Source organism: Haplochromis burtoni, unplaced genomic scaffold (assembly GCF_018398535.1).
Source record: "Haplochromis burtoni strain Fernald_Lab_line unplaced genomic scaffold, NCSU_Asbu1 Contig_265, whole genome shotgun sequence".
NCBI classification, from domain to species: domain Eukaryota; kingdom Metazoa; phylum Chordata; class Actinopteri; order Cichliformes; family Cichlidae; genus Haplochromis; species Haplochromis burtoni.
The window spans coordinates 817,004-833,223 of record NW_024582626.1 but is presented as its reverse complement, the minus strand read 5'-3'; the positions used below and the strand labels follow the sequence as shown (position 1 = coordinate 833,223).

The following is a 16,220-nucleotide window of genomic DNA, read 5'->3' as shown; positions in this document are numbered from 1 at the left end:
TAAGATTTATATATATCTTTTCCATATGGGTAGTTACTGCCTAATGAACAGTGCTTCCTCTGAGACAATTCAAAATGCTGATCCACAGGTCTAAAGTTACATTCCAGTATGTTGTCCAGAAGTTAGGTTCTGTGGGAACTGGTCCCTGTGCAAAATCCCTGGAATTTTTTAAAGGCCCTGCAGAAATGCTGTGCACTGTTCTAGCTGATGTATTAAAGTCTAAAGCTGGACAAGATAATGGCCATGTTAAGACAAGTGTGTACAAAAAATAACACAGTGTTATGTACTTTAAATACTTTTTACTCTTGCCCACTATATTTTCCACTACATGGCAGGGAAGACATGATATCTCCACTTCACAGTTGTTGTAAAATCACATCAACAGTGTGATCACTGAAAGGCTTCAAAATAATAGCACTAATGCCATCAGTCAGATTCATCTATAACTTTAGATTTTCAACGTTACATATACAAGTGAGGCTGTAACAATAACTCCACAAAAGCAAAGAAAAATGTGTTTGTTTGGCTCACATGCTGTTGTGATGAGGTCAAACGTATGCACAAACAAATGCAGATATGTTTTATTGTAGCTCCTGTTTTTTACAAGAATCTGAATTTGATCATCTACATCAGGAAACAAGTTGTAGCGCTCCTTGAACACCTGTTTTTAATTTGTGTTTGCTTTGAGTTACTGAATCTGCACTTTGTAAAAGGAAAAAAAATATCTGAAATATTTCTTAATTTTTTTTTCAGTGAATTCCTTTCACTTACTTGTGTTCATAGACGTCTCAACAGACAGTGTTTCACTGCTGTCCATTTCTTCGGGAGCCTCAAAGGAGTTTTCTTTGTTTGATTTTATGTTGCCGAGAGTTGAGCTGTTTATTTATCATGCACGGTTTCTCCCTCCATGCAGTGGTAGGAGCAGGATCAGGATCTGTGGGGGATTAGTGATGTTAATAATAATAAAGCATTTTACTTATAATTGCTGCTCACAGGATGCACTTAATATCAAGCCTTTTTACTAAAACATGATATTGTTACTTCATTACATTAAAACTTTAAAAATCAATCTTTACTGCTTTTTTTTTCACTGCCCAGCAATTTTTTTTATTTATTTTTTTTTTTAAATCTGCCATTTTCCAGAAACTAGATGATGATGGATTCAAAAGCAGCAATAAAAATATTCAATCACATACACTTTTGTGCAAATCCATTTTTTTTCACATTTCTGCTCATTGTGTTTATGCTTCTCCAACACAATTTAATTTTTTTCACAGGTTCCTTTTAACTGGACAGAATTGCCGACTGGCCTGGATGCAAACTAATTTCCAGTATGCAGCAGGAGACATTTTAAGCTGGCTTTTGTGCTGTCAGTGAACAGCCTCCACTCATCTGCATCATAGTCACAACCCAATGCACCCAAAAGCACTTTTACATCAACACAACAAGTGAAGTCATCACATAAATATTTTCTCATGAGGACAGTATTTTTGTTTCAGGAAAGTAGTTCCTTGCCTGTCAAACCCTGTCATCCCATCCTCCTGTCCAGTTTAAATAGGCATCTTCTCTCTCAAAGTAATAAGAGGAAAGTCTGAAAGTCTGTATACCACAAAGGCCACCACCCTGACAATCAAAAAAAGGGTAAATGGGAAAAAATATCTTATTAAGAAGGGTGTGAATTTAAGGCACTTGTGCAATCCTGCAGGCCTAATACAGAAGATATCACTTAAAAAGTGGCACAACACAGAAGACAGAAAATTATTTTATGTTGGATTACTGTGTGGGGCTTTTATTTGAAGTCTGAAACTCTTTGTAAAGTGCTTTACAAATAAAGTCATTATTTAAATTATTTTAACTGCTCTGCAGAGTAGGAGTACTCAGATTACTCAGATACTTTAATGAAGTATAAGCAAGTAAGAGTCCTGTATTTTAAGTCCTGCATTAAATTAGAAAAGCATTACAATATATTTAAATATTCTAAGGTAAATGTAGTTATTCTGCAGAATAAGCACACGCCCTTTGCGCAGACTCAGGAAAGATCTTGCGTCGTCATCCAGCACCCACCGTTCTCAACCCGGAAATCAATTTATCGATCCCTCTGTGATGCATAAAACTGTTTGTCATTACAACATTAATGGTGTTTAGACTGAACCAGCTGCTTCTCTCTGCTGCACTTATTAAAATGTTCTTATTATGCGACAGAATTCCTAAAACAATCATAAATCAGATGATACGCAGACACACACACTGGGATATCTGTTACAAAACAGTATTAAAACAACTCACCTTTACATAACAGCTCTGCCTTTTCTTTTCTGCTTCAGGCTTTTTTCTTCTTTATGCAGTAAATTTACGGACAAACCGTCCTGTAGATCTCCAAATGTGGCAGCAGTGAGAGCGCTCCTGCTATTCTGTTGGTGTTGGGGAACTATGATCATTTTCACTTTTGGTTTAATGACCACGTGACAAGTCTCTTAGCTTTTATAATTTACAAAATAAATAAATAAATAAATAACGGCAAATTACCAAGAACAAAGTTTCCGTTTTCATTTTCCTAACTTCGAATGGATCAGATATCAGAAAAGGCAAGGCACACGTTGGAATCAACGTTTATCCTTAAGATGAAGCATAAAGAAATAGAAGAATTGCAGATGGTAAATATTCTGAATTATTTTTGTTATTATATGTTCGAGTCCGTATGTCCTGAATATAAAGCTTCTTGTTTTCGCTGTTTATGTATTTTGCGTTCATTCATTTTATTTCAGAAAGTCTTAAACCCGCCTGAAGGCGGCGCTGTGACCCACCTTTTCCCAGCCAGTTATCGAGCTTCCGGTACGCAGAGAATAAACTACCAGTTTATCTAGGGAAGCTTGCGGTACAGCTTAAAAAACATGCTCCGTATAAACTGGCCATGATATAAAGAAACATTGTGACCTGAGTCTGTGCTCTGAAGGTAAGAGTACTCCCAGGATGGAGTGACACCGAGGAAACACTCGTGTTTCATTTACACGGTTAGCTTAGCTTAGCCACTGCACTGTTGTTTATAGCGTTAGCACGTTGTTAGCGAGTTGCTCCTAGAGAAGTACATCTTTATTAATGTTAGATTGAGACACTGGGTTTGTTTGGGATACGGACGTTATCGTTACTGGAAGATGTGATAACTATATGAGCTCACCAGCACAGCTCAGGTGAGCGTATCTGTAGATGTTTGTATGTATTTTCATTTCGAAACTGATTACTCGAGTTATACAGGGACCGTTCTCATCTTTCGCTCTTTTTGTTGTTGAATTCATTTTTATCTTGGGCCAGCTTGAACAGCTGCAAACCACAAGATGATTAAAAATCTAAAAATATTATTTGATTTATTTTTTATGCATTAATTGTTTATCTAGTCATGCACAAATAAGGTGATTTGTATTCGTGTGTCCTTAAGGTAATTTTCCTGCTACCAACGAAACGATATAAATTAACTGAGATTTTACAGGAAGTGACTATATTTGCTAATGTGACTCCTACTTATTCTCTTTAAGCTTAGCCTTTTAACCAGAGTCCTTAAGTTCCACTAAGTGAAATGGAAAATGCATGACAGAAACATGCACTACAGGGTAGACTGTTTACCACTGGGTAAATACTGAGCAGATACTGCAGATAAACTACAGATACATTTATTCAACTTCAAATTTACTAACAGATGATAAACTTGATGGATAAAATGCACGAATCTTAAATTTGTTTCAGCTGCACCACCGTCATCAGAAATACTCCCATCATCTCCAGCATGGCATCATGATGAAATGGGTTTTTAAGAATGGGATGAATCATAAATAACAGGAAATTTCCATCAGTGAGTCCACAGATAAATGATTGTCCACAGCTCAGTACAGGTTTTTTGAAACAGTGATTACTACATACCGTGGCGAGCAGCTTATTGACAACCTGACGGCTGCCTTCATGTCTACAGAGCAACATGGCAACAACATCACTACATACTGTAGATTTTATTCTGAGCTGAGAATAAATCCAGCATGACCTCATGATTGCTGTCCAGGGTGAACATAAATGCTGTAGAGACTCCGGATGCTTAAATGTTGAAATGTTGTGTATATGTCACCTTACTGTCGGTTTTCTATGTGCAGATATAGAGATGATGTGTTAGATCCATTCTGAATAGTATTTCTGAAAGGTATCCTGAGGTAATCTGACCATGTTACACCACCTTCTGTCTACTTTCCTCAGCTTCTTTGTGTGGCCCCACCTGCTACCACAACTTGATCCCCTGGCACAAATCTAAACATGACGGAGCCACGCAACCCCAGTATGTCCTCCATCCCTCAGACGGGCCCTGCACACACAGACTCCAGCTCACCTGCTGTTGAGATGGACCCAGTGGAGTACACACTAAGGAAGCGTCTTCCCCGGAAGCTCCCAAAAAGACGCAACGACGTCTACGTCAACATGAAGACGGACTTCCGGGCTCAGCTGGCGCGCTGTCAAAAGCTTCTGGAAGGTGGGGGTCACAGAGAGATCTGTGTTCACGGCTTGGGCCTGGCCATCAACCGGGCTATTAACATTGCCCTTCAGCTGCAGGCCAGCAGTCAGGGGGCGCTACAGCTGGCAGCCAACACCTCCACAGTGGAGCTTGTGGACGACCTGGAGCCCGAAGATCCTGACGAGGCCGGAGAGCCGATGACGCGTACACGTAACAATTCAGCCATTCACATAAAGGTGTTCTATCCTGACGCTCAGTGACCAATCAGGGGGTTTCCTGTGGATCAGCCTGAGATTCTCCATTAGTCCTCAGGCCCTGTTTGTTCCCTCGTTAACCAGTAGATCACAAACACTGAGTTTATGTGGAGAGCCACCTTTGCTATTCTTGTGTTGTATACATTTTTCAGCCTGCATGCTTTGGAGCAACACTAGTGTGCCCTATAATTTATATATATGTGGCTGTGCCAACTTTTTTTTTTTTTTATGTGTGTTTAATGTTTGTGTGTTCAAGTTTTAAAGATGCCGATAAGAAAGCAGCAAACAGGTGTTATTGTTGTAAATCTCCACTAGGTGGCAGTAGCAGCTACAATAAACATGCCAGGAAGTTGTTACTCTGCAGACTAACTTCTATAGCTCCATCACAACAGTGTTTTGTCAAATTGTTTACAGTGCGAGTTCAGCTGAGGGTCACTGAGACGTAGACTCTGTTTAAATGTGATTTGTGTCTCAAAACTCAAAATGTATGTAATGAATGCTGGATTGTTTGAAATCTGGGTAAAAATAAAAACTTGCCAGAGTGTATCTTTCTTTAACTGTTATTTCTGTATTCGTGGCTGGAAAATTTGTATGTGGAACCAGTAAATTCTGCTGTGGCAGCTTGTACTTGTGCTTGCTTGTTCACCCCATCGAGAGGGGGAAAAAAAGGCAAAAATAATGAACGAGATGCACAAACTTCCCCTTTGTTGTGTTTCCATCCATCCTTTCTTTATCCGAGAACAACATTTCGTATTTAAATAGGGAATCATACAGTGATGGGACAAAACAACACAAAACAGGAAAGAAAACGCATACAAACATCCTTAAAAACATCTTGCACTTGCACGACAAGATATAAAAATAAGGGAAAAAACAAGGAAGAACACTTAACTAATCTGAAAGAGTTGAGCATCCATTTTACAGAAAGCCTCGAGTTCCCAGGGCTCACTGATTGCCTGGCTGAGGTTTGATGACGAACAATAGAGGGAGGGAGAAGACGGCGTCGCGTCAGCCTCTGGAAAACTATTTGCAATTACAGCCACACAGGATGTAAATTGTACGTTTTTCCAGACAGTCTGGCTATCAGCGTGTAGAGACTGGGTGAGTGTAGTCAGGCAAAAACAACAACACGGACAATGACGTAGCAGCTTCACAGTTCTCATGTAACTCTCCTCACTGACCTCTCACACCCCCAAACTCACTGGAACTGAACATCAGCTATGTAAGCCTTTGTTATTTGGAAAGGACATGCAGTGTCAAACAGCCAATCAGGTACACACAATCATCAAAAAACTAAAGAAAGAGCAGCAAACACCTTTGCAAATGTGTTCAGTGTTACACAACAAAACATGACAAAGAGCCCAACTAGCATGTTAGACCTGACACTACGTCAAAGATTGAGCTTAAAGTAGAAAAATCTGTATAAATAGTAATTCCTCAACTTAAAAATATATTAAAATATTCACTGAAAAAAATCTGAGAGACTGTTTCTGTGAGGCAAAGTTGAAAAATGTGGAAACCATGAGTGAGGCCACGTTAGTTTCTGCCTCCAGTAGTGAAATTGATGCCCAGGTGTAGTCAGTATTAACTGGGTGTTTCCCTCTAAAGAAATAAGTGTAAGGGTCAGACTCGCTGAAAACAGACGCACACGGACGACACTGAAACGTTCAGTCTTAGCTCACCCACACTGAAGTACATTCACACACAAAGTGCAAGAGAGTGCCAGTAAAACAGCTATTGGAGCAGTGCTTCCCAAAAGCATCACTTTGGTCTTTGTCACCGTGTCCATGAGTCACATCTACTTTCCAAGGTGCGTTCATCTCCTGTCCATCCAAAGCGTTGCTGAGACAGTCCTATCCTTTCAGCTCTTCCTCTGCATGCGACGACTGCTGCGTCTTTCTCATTCCACACCGCTTCCAGCAGCGTGCAGGTTAACCAGTGTCACATTTCTCCTCTTGCCTTTGGAAACACAAATTTCTTCGCCCGGGATGGGGCGATCGGTCGATCAGCTGACATCTGGCTTGCATGCCTGTGCACTCGAAAGAAGAAGGTGCACTTTGCCTCGCAGGAAGTTGACGTGGACCTGAAGCAGATCTGTTGCTAAGGACACCCTCCATGTTCCCTCAAGGTCTGTTGCATTTGCTGGTGGTGTAAATTCCTGAAAGAGAATACAAAGAAACACGATGTGACCCCTGAGTCATGTTCTTACGACACGAGTTTGTCCTTCAGGACAGTTTGGACCTGAATGTCTGTGACTGTGCTCCGTTTGTCTGTTGCCAAAGAAAGAGTCTCTATTTCACTTTAATGCAATAAGTGAGACCATCTTAGAAACAAATGCACTGTCTCTAATCATCAAGTACATACCTTTCCCCACATTTTCCAGTGCCAGATTTTTTAACAGTAATATTATATTTTTTATATGGTTTATGCAAAGTAGCAATGATAAGAATAAAACATGCATCACTCTCCTGCAATGCCTTTTCCTAATCTTGCCCAGCACATGTCCAGAGGCGTAGATGTGCTGGAACACACTGTGCTGATGCTTCACCAATTTTTCCCCCAAATGACAAAATTCGAGCCAATATTCACAGCTGGCTCGATTGGTTATCACAGTTATTAAGACAGACAACAACAAAAAATGTGGGGTCAAAGTTGTGATCGTGGTATTTAGGGCTAGATTTACTAACATCTGCACAGGTGCAAAAACTTCTTTTCACATCAAAAATCCTGTTTACCAAAGAGCATTTCCAAAAATGAACCATAGGGGTGGAAGGACTCATGGTGCACTAATTTATATATAAAGATGCAGTCTGTTCCAATATTCAACTACTAAGAGCCGCACAAATTAGTGGCTCCAAAGTTAGCACACGCAATGAGGGTCAAGTGATGTCCTTGTAACAGTAATATTGTGGAGGCTCAGGTTTTACACATCAGTTTCTCTATGGAAACAGTGTAGCACTTAAGATGAATGAAAGGAGGCTGAATGTTTATGATATGAGGGCCCTTTTTTTGCTGCAGCCTGTAATAAATAAATGTAGTATTACGTAGTTTAAGATTCAAACACTGATAGTGACACACTAACAAAGTCCCATTAACAGCTGTGTGCACACTTCTGTAAATATTTTAATTATGTATCAATATTAAGGTAGAAATGCAACCGAAAGCCTGAAAGTTCAGCTCAGTCTATTCTGCTTGGTTTCATTCACATATTAACATCATAAGTGAAGAGCAGGAGGGGACTTGGCTCTAAACGTGCAGTGTGAGAACACGGGGAAGTTGCAGGACAAAGTTTTGGCACTGCACTCACAGCTGGAGCCATCTCCCAGAGTACCAGTTACTCACTCGTTCATTGAACACAAATCACATTAACTGTGACAACACATGCTTTTTTTAAAATGTTAAATTTAGTGTTAAACTGTTATGTTTGTGTTCTGAGAGGGAAATTCCAAAAGTAGCTTTTAAAGCACCCAAAGATGTTTTACTTTGGTGCAGACTGTCTGTGCAAACCACAAATCATTTAATATCCGTTTCTTTTTCTTCTGCTCTCAAATCTGTAATATACTATTGACGTTGTAGTACCATATCACCCTATTAGAGCACTTCGCTCTCTCTCTGCAGGCCTACTTGTTGTTCCTAGAGTATTTAAAAGTAGAACGGGAGGCAGAGCCTTCAGTTTTCAGGCCCCTCTTCTGTGGAACCAGCTTCCAGTTTGGATTCGGGAGACAGACACTATCTCTACTTTTAAGATTAGGCTTAAAACTTTCCTTTTTGCTAAAGCATATAGTTAGGGCTGGACCAGGTGACCCTGAATCCACCTTCAGTTATGTAATAGGTGTAGGCTGCTGGAGGATTTCCATGATGCATTGAGTTTTTCCTTTCCAGTCACCTTTCTCACTCAACGTGTTAATAGACCTCTCTGCTGAATCACACTTGTTATTAACCTCTGTCTCTCTTCCACAGCATGTCTTTTATCCTGTCTTCCTTCTCTCACCCCAACCGGTCGCAGCAGATGGCCCCGCCCCTCCCTGAGCCTGGTTTTGCCGGAGGTTTCTTCCTGTTAAAAGGGAGTTTTTTCCTCCCATTGTCGCCAAAGTGCTTGCTCATAGTAGGCACATATGATTGTTGGGGTTTTCTCTGTATGTATTATTGTAGGGTCTACCTTGCAAAGCGACTGTTGTTGTGATTTGGTGCTGAATTGAATATACACTACTGAAGTGTCAAACTGCTGCAGTTCTCTAACTCTGATATTATCTTTGTAAATCCATGCAGTAGAATTCAAAATTCACCAGAGAATAGGTGAAGGAGAGAGATGGCATCATAGTTAGGGAGTGCATGGACATCTATCCCACAGGAAGTAATGTGAAAAGAGAGAGTAGATGTGTCCAGGGAGGAGAGAGCGGTGAGCAACAAGTAAGGAGTGATAAGCATGGTTAGACAGAAGACTTCATATATTTTTAAAGTCAGTTTGATCCCATTTGCTTAGTTATAGTTGAATAATGGTCAAAAACGTAGAGCTTTAGAAGCAGATAACTCAAAAGTGCCTGACTGATGTGCTCCACTACTAAAACAAATAGCACTGCACCTCTGCACATGCCTGACCCGACTAAATTAGCTGACTGCTTTCAAAACCCACTACCACAGCTTATACTGCTCATTAAAGAGGGTCTAAATGGACAACAATCAGATATCAAAGCAAGATCCCCTTTGGTTGTGAACCAAATATTGCACATTTTGGCACCTGACCATGACCATTTGCCCATGTACACAGTGACAACACAGTGATGTTTGCTGGGCAGCTGCTGACCTGTTATTCCTGAATTACTACCTGGGAAGCTTCTCCAACTCACCTGGATGTTGAGACTACGCAGCACAGCGTTGATGCTGAGCAGGTTTCTGATGGTGTTATCTATGTGACTGTGCATTGCTGTGTTGGTGACCGACGTCTGTAGCGTGTTGAGGGACTGTTGTAACAACCATAAGCCAGTCTGCACCTCCTGGGCTTGTTCCTGTGCCTTGCAGGAAAAAAAAACCGGGGGCAGGATTTAAAGACTAGAACAAACGGAGCCAGTAATAATGATCAGATTAGAAATGAACAGGTACTACGGCTTTGCCCACAGGTCGACCGAATTTGATAGCTGATTTAAATCTGCTGCTTAACATCCAGCAGCCATCAGTGATTACTTACATTTTTCTTCTCCCATACATCAAAGTCTACTGTAGTCTGGGGGACGGTGACAGACTGGGACAGGCCACAGCCTTCTCTACATGACTTCTGCAAAAAAAGAGAGAGAGAGTATTGATGACTTCAGCAGACAAAGAGTCTTTAGAGGACAACATAAAGCAACCTTCAGCTGCTCTCAGGTTTTAATGCATGCATACATTTTCCTCTCACCATAGCACCTTCTGCGTCTCGTGCTTCCTGTATGAAATGGTTCAGGACCCTCAGGTCACAAATTGGCCTCAGTGGGGATGACAAGCCTGGCTGGGTCCAGTCCAACACTAACAACAGCAAGGCAAGCAGTCCTGCTTATCACACACAACGGACACACAAACACATTTCATCAAAGTCTGCCAATGGTTTGATACCACTTCACATGTCCAGTACCAGCACTGAAACTGTGACACTGAGTTTCTTCTGAGCTGAAAACACGTTTTACATTTTCATTAACAAAAGAAACGTAACTTAGTTTTCAAACCATCCGCTGTGTTTCTAGTGATAAATCTGTCTTTATTGCATGTTGCAGTTAAGCATTTACATAATTTTTATGCTGGAATCATATCAGATTTTTCTCTACCATCCATATATACATCTTCAAGTTAACAGCATGGCTTGGTGCATAATTTGCACTTGTAAGAGGGCAACAGCTGTGAGAGAAAGAGTGGGAATACTGAATAATATAAGTTTAGTTTAAGACATAACAGCCATATTATAATCATGGCACTCAGGAGGACTTCAGATATAAGGGATAAGCATAGTCAAATATAAGCACAATCTAAACTTTTGTCTGTGACACCACAATGTGCAAGTGATATGCACATTAACAGTTAAGCATGGTTCATTGTTTCACTAACATTTTAAAATGTCTTTCTCATGCGGACTCTGCAGGTCACCCCTCAGGTAAAGAGCTGTGAGGCTGGTAATTTTCCATTTGTTTTACTTCTCTGCTTGTTTGTAGGTCAACTTTGACCATTCTTTCATGACATGCTTCACGTCAAAATAATATTTTATTTAGGGGAACAGGGAGAAGATGAGCCTCTTGATGTTTTTGTGCATCCGTCTAACCAGCATGAGCAAACAAACAGAAACCTAAATCCAGACCAATACAAAATATGAAGTAATCTAGTTCATAGAGCAGCCTAACGTAACCAGACAAACCAAGAGGCACAGGCTCTGATGCCAATGGCTGGGAAACTTTACAAAGAAGCAAGCAGAGCAAATGTTCTACATAGTCTTAAAGTAACACTTCTGCCCAGGTCAGGTCCATCATTCTGAAAACAAATTATAAGAAAAAATAAAGTATCTTAGTAAGATACTGTACCTCAGTGCTCCTTGGTACTGGTACTTCAACTATCTGTAACTCTACTGGAAGGATGGAACATTGATCCACCAAACGATATCGTCTCATTTGATGTTTGAGCGCGGTCTAGCACGCCAGCCCAAACTCTACCATTGGTGTCCGACTGGGTTAAGAGCTGGTGCCTACAAAGGCCACAGCAGATGATTTACAGAGATCTGCTGAGGAAACAAGTGGACCTAAACTATGCAAGCAACATAACCACCACTGGCTAACAGAACCAGGTCAGATCATCTCAGTGGAGCCATCCAGATTCTTTTTTTCCTCACTTATTACTCCTCTGGGAATTTTCGTACGTATAGCCGCATAGCCAGGGGTCCTCCAGAAAAAGTAATTCTACCAAGTGATAAAATCGTGACAGCTATTTTAAATACACAACTACAGAAGAGACATCAGCTAAAGGAAACTGCACTCAAATGCTGAAGAACACAAAACAATCTATTTATTTGTTGTCACACTTAATTCAGACCCCTGCTGTCCTGTGACCTGTGTACAGTGTGAGAACATGTGAGGCTAGAGGACTGTGTCAGTTAGCCAACAAAAGCCTTTCTAGGAATAGTGTACCTAACTTTGATGCATTGCTACTGACTGAGCTGCTCAGTCTTAGTATGTGATGCATTACTGTTTAAGCTGTGTCACAACAGCATGATTCGGCAAATGAAACCATGTGATCTGCTGCATTATGAACAGAAACCTGCAGATACCATGACAGTGCAGGAATGACCTTGTTTAATCCTTGCTGTAACAGGGTATTTCCACAGCTGGGACATTAGTCAGCTGTGTTTCTAACTTTTTCCCATGAGCATAAAAGAAACTTGTCACATTCATAGAAATCAAGCCACATTCTGAACTCTAACGACACACTTGGAAATCTTGAGGGTCATGTGGGCATCAGCCTTGTTCCTCTGTGCCACATGTTGAATGCGCTCTTTCACAGCAGCCTGGCTGTGTGACGCAAAAGCATGACAGAAAATACAGATGATTTTCCCAGGCAGATGGGGCTGATACAGGTCACATTAAGTTCTCAGACCTCCTCATAACTACAACAAATTGAGATGGTTTCCAATATTAGATGGAAACCATCTAAAATTGGAAACCATGAAGTCTTTTAGATGAAGTCTTTTGAAAGTGATAACACAAGAGAAAACATCAAGAAGAGGTCAACAGCCCTCTACACCTCCCGTTTTCCTCGTTGGCAGTGACATGAGGATTGTCAGTGGCACATCTGCTTCTATATAACTGGAATCTGGGCTTTTTCACCCTCAGTGACAGAAAGTTTAATTGTTATTTGAAAAATAACAACATATAGTTACCAGTGCAGTCTCTGATAAAACAACATATGCAAGTTTGAGAGGCAAACTGGTCTCTGCTTCTTTTTTTTTTTCATCCGATCTGGCATTTGTTAGTGTGTGTGACTCAGCTTGAGGGTTATCAGCGAACTTTTCAACTCCACCACTGCCTACGTGAGAATTCATCAATCTAAAAAGTGTACGCACATGCATCCACTCTCGACTTTCTCACCACGATGGTGGAATTTGCGGCCCAGGACTGCGGCCAGACTGGAAGTTAACAGGTTCGCCTGCCAACGGCTGCCAAAACCATGTTGCTATTTTAAATTGAAATCAGCAGTCCACAAGTGGCAGTACTTTGGATAATGGCAAACTTCAGGCCAGGTATGTGACAGATGCTTTGCAAAGGTGACCGGCCGGCTTAAAGTTGGCACTTTTGGTATGCGTTATTCTATCTAACTCTCACAAACACGTGCAAAAAGACCGTAGCATTTTAGATGGCACACAGGGCTGATAAGGAGATCCTATTTAAAACACATATCACCAGTGGAATGGTTGCTGCTGAATGCTTTGCAGTCTTCTACTTTGAACAGGTCTTCCACATGATAAAGTGCAGAGTTGTAAATAGGTAGCTATCAGATGACACACGTCTGACATAATTTCCTGTTCTGCTGGAATCCCTTATAGCGGTCACCCTTTGATAACCCTTTGCTCTTTTCGGCTGACTTAAGTATGCGATGACTGTGCCAGAAAGCACAGATTCAGCTTGCATGTTTGAACATTTTCCAGTATGCTGTGTCACGCTAGAGAAAAGCAGTGGAGATGGATTTCCCCAATGAACGAGACAAAAAAAGTCCTCAATACTCAGCACCTCATGTAGAGCAGCGGTTTGCAGTAACAACTGCTTCATCAGCACTTTTTATGTCATAAACATTCACTCCATCATACATTTGTTCCACCAAATACAATTCATTGGCTTTATTTCATTTTTAAATGTTAGTATCTTAAATAATCAAGAGCCTCTGGGTGTATTACAGTCTTAAAGCACGGTTCAACGTATAACTATGCTACAGGGAGTAAAGCACAAAAGAAGAAAAATGACAATCCTGTAGCACAGGACGGTCATTTTTCTTCTTTTTCTTCTTTTGTGATCTGCGAAAAACCGGAAAAAGTAGCAACTTATCTCCAGATGCTTAAATCCCAAACCCCAGAACCAATATTCTTCCATACAGGATAAGCTGTACATCGAGAAGCCTAAATGCAAGCATCCATGTGTCATCAGCGTGATGAGCGTGTTCAAAAATGCCCAGCACAGAGACCGCTGTGGCACGCAGGTCATGCACACCAAGCGAGGCACCAAAATAGAAATCTCACATGCGCTCTTACCTCTACCTGTTTTCTGCAACATTCGCAAACAGGTGCAGCATCTTTAAAACACATCGTGAAACAACTAAACACATGCGCAGGCGTCACGATTCAGGTTCCGTCCAACAGATCCAATACACCACCAAGTGCGCTGGTCTCTGCGCGAATCCCGACCAGCGTGCAGGTCCGTGTAAAAAAATAGGTCCGTGCAGTCACCTTCCACACTTTGCATCACCGCTGTGCTTTGGCAAAACCTTTTATTTACCTCCCCCAAGGATATAGTGATAACGTGATAGCCCGCAAGAACGACTACGCGCCTTTCTACGTACCGCGGTGACATTAAACATCAACCCACCATGCAGTGACTCATTGCGTAAAGAGTGAAAATAGAGTAACTAGTAAAGCCAGAGTACAGAGAAAAAAACATGAAGGCATGCCCATAACTCACTGGGAAACTCCATAGCGGCATCCGCATAGCCCCTCACAGGGTCCTCGCGGTTTGGCCCATAGGTCCGTCTATTGCCCATTAATTGGAAACGAAGCTCTTTTGTGGATCTCTTGTGCACTTATCCGGTAGGTGTTTCTAAAAAGTGATGCCGTTTGATTTTTTTTATTGATGACTTTGAAAATATAGTTGCATTGTTTTAGTGATGACAATATAAGCCGCTCCTCCCTTAAGGCAAAATGTTTTCTTTCATCGTTATCCAAATAATAGCCCCATCGGTGTTTAGATAACAAAAAGTAAATAATGCCTCAAAAAAAGCCGCGCAGACACTTCCCATTCATTGTCTGGGTGCTTTCAGAAACGCTCATTAGAATATATTTATTGCCGAAAATGACAAAAGAAAACTTCAGAAATGCTGTCGTTTGTTTTCTCTTTCTTTGTTTTATACGCCGTTTTTCATTAAAAAAGCGTATTTGTTTTGAGGTGGAGTTTGGTAAAGAGGGACGGTTTTTTGGAAAGTCTACATACATTAGCAGCTTCTTTTTAACCCCCCCAAAGTTACGTTTTCTTAAACGACTTCTCTTTTGTTCTATGTTAATAGATTTTTTTCGGGTCTGTGTTTTTATGTTTCACAGGTGATTCTCACATAGACACTCTGTGCCCACCAGCCTGTGACCAGGTAAATTGGGTCATGTGTAAAATGGGCTGTTAAATATTTATCAAAGACAAATTTTGAACAAAGAAGGCAAATAGTTTATTTAACATTTAGATCTCAAGAGAATAGTGTTTGTGTTTATATTTTATGTAGAAATATATTATTAATCTATTTTGTGGCTTTGTTAGTTTCCATTGCTCTGTAATGAAGGATATTTGGTTTCACTTTCCCGTTTCTTGATATTCCTCTGCTCTTCTCATCCCATCTTCTAGCCACTGATTGTATTTCCTGTCTGAAGTGACATCCTGTCTCTGTTTTGTACCTTTCCCCCTTTTTTTTAACATTTCTTCCCTCCGGAAGAAAAAGTGATAGGCTTTTTTTTCTTTTTTAAAAAGAATTCCATCTACCTTATCCTCTAGCCTATCCAAACTGAGAAGCAAGGTGCAACCTGGATAGGTAATTGCTATTTCTTAAGTTATTACAGAAAATATGTAGCATTTCAAATATCACTGCACTACCTATTTTATCGCCCCATCCCTGAGCTACCGTACCTTCCTTAGCAACCTTAGACCAATAAAACCAGAACACATCAAATACATTTTTGCAGCACTTTAAAAATATCTAAGTGAGGAGGGGAAATGAATCAAGTTTGTGTTCTTTTTGGTTAGCAGTGATTTTTCCTTGAAACTCTCAGATGGATGCCATTTTTGTCCAATCACATTCTTGTTGTTGAATCATCAATACTGAACTTAACTGAGGCAAGTGAGGCCTGTACTTCTTTAGACGTTGGTCTGGGTTCTTTTGTGATGTCCGGGATGCGTCATCGAAGCACTCTTGAAGTATTTTTGGTACGCTGGGAAGTTTCACCGCTGTTCTGTGTTTTAGCCTTTTGTGGATGATGGCTCTGGTTTTCTGGAGTACTGTTAATTAATGGTTAATCAAGGGGGACAATCACTTTTTTCACTCATGGTCAGTTGGTTTAAAAATGTTACATTTTTTGTTACATTTGTTAATCTCCCTGTTATCTACAATTCTGTTGCCATCTTTTATATTTGGGGGTCAGTTTGACTCAAAAATGATGCATTATTTATCCAAGAAGTTACCATAGCATGAAGAAGCATGAAACAAAACACATTTAGAAGGATTTT

At 40.6% G+C, this 16,220-nt stretch overlaps 3 protein-coding genes across 5 annotated transcripts in view; 1 reads left to right on the top strand and 2 right to left on the bottom strand.

Moving 5' to 3' along the window:
* LOC102313202 (up-regulator of cell proliferation) overlaps positions 1 to 2,448 on the bottom strand; it is an 8,410-nt gene extending 5,962 nt beyond the window's left edge. The window contains exons 1-2 of the mRNA XM_005939186.3: positions 2,287 to 2,448; positions 772 to 934 (exon numbers count right to left, since the gene is read on the bottom strand). Of these exons, the coding sequence (XP_005939248.1) occupies positions 772 to 817 (46 nt within the window). The 5' untranslated portion in view covers positions 818 to 934; positions 2,287 to 2,448. The remainder of the gene's footprint in view (positions 1 to 771; positions 935 to 2,286) is intronic.
* A 348-nt stretch (positions 2,449 to 2,796) lies between these two features.
* pop7 (POP7 homolog, ribonuclease P/MRP subunit) lies at positions 2,797 to 5,289 on the top strand. The gene is made up of 2 exons (XM_005939183.3): positions 2,797 to 2,953; positions 4,237 to 5,289. The coding sequence occupies exon 2, from the start codon at positions 4,294 to 4,296 to the stop codon at positions 4,747 to 4,749; it is 456 nt and encodes a 151-aa protein (XP_005939245.1). The 5' UTR covers positions 2,797 to 2,953; positions 4,237 to 4,293; the 3' UTR covers positions 4,750 to 5,289.
* Positions 5,290 to 5,380: 91 nt separating this feature from the next.
* Positions 5,381 to 14,557, bottom strand: epoa (erythropoietin a). Of its 3 annotated transcripts, none has more exons than XM_005939182.3 (5): positions 14,421 to 14,557; positions 10,136 to 10,266; positions 9,929 to 10,015; positions 9,591 to 9,755; positions 5,381 to 6,901 (listed from the first exon to the last, which is right to left on the bottom strand). In XM_005939182.3, the coding sequence occupies exons 1-5, from the start codon at positions 14,497 to 14,499 to the stop codon at positions 6,749 to 6,751; spliced, it is 615 nt and encodes a 204-aa protein (XP_005939244.2). In that variant the 5' UTR covers positions 14,500 to 14,557; the 3' UTR covers positions 5,381 to 6,748. The 3 variants fall into 3 exon arrangements, with proteins under 3 accessions (XP_005939244.2, XP_005939242.1, XP_005939243.1); XM_005939180.3 differs by lacking the exon at positions 14,421 to 14,557 and adding an exon at positions 13,994 to 14,395 and having other exon boundaries at positions 10,136 to 10,269; XM_005939181.3 differs by lacking the exon at positions 14,421 to 14,557 and adding an exon at positions 13,994 to 14,393.
* Positions 14,558 to 16,220: the final 1,663 nt, after the last annotated feature.

Bases quoted from the DNA above. Each gene is read 5' to 3' on its own strand.
- pop7 (XM_005939183.3), top strand. From the start codon at position 4,294: ATGACGGAGCCACGCAACCCCAGTATGTCCTCCATCCCTCAGACGGGC.
- epoa (XM_005939182.3), bottom strand. From the start codon at position 14,499: ATGGGCAATAGACGGACCTATGGGCCAAACCGCGAGGACCCTGTGAGG. The intron at 10,016-10,135 runs GTGAGAGGAAAA...CTTTTTTTGCAG, and splicing joins GAGACGCAGAAGGTGCTATG to AAGTCATGTAGAGAAGGCTG. The intron at 6,902-9,590 runs GTGAGTTGGAGA...ATTCTCTTTCAG, and splicing joins TGCGTAGTCTCAACATCCAG to GAATTTACACCACCAGCAAA.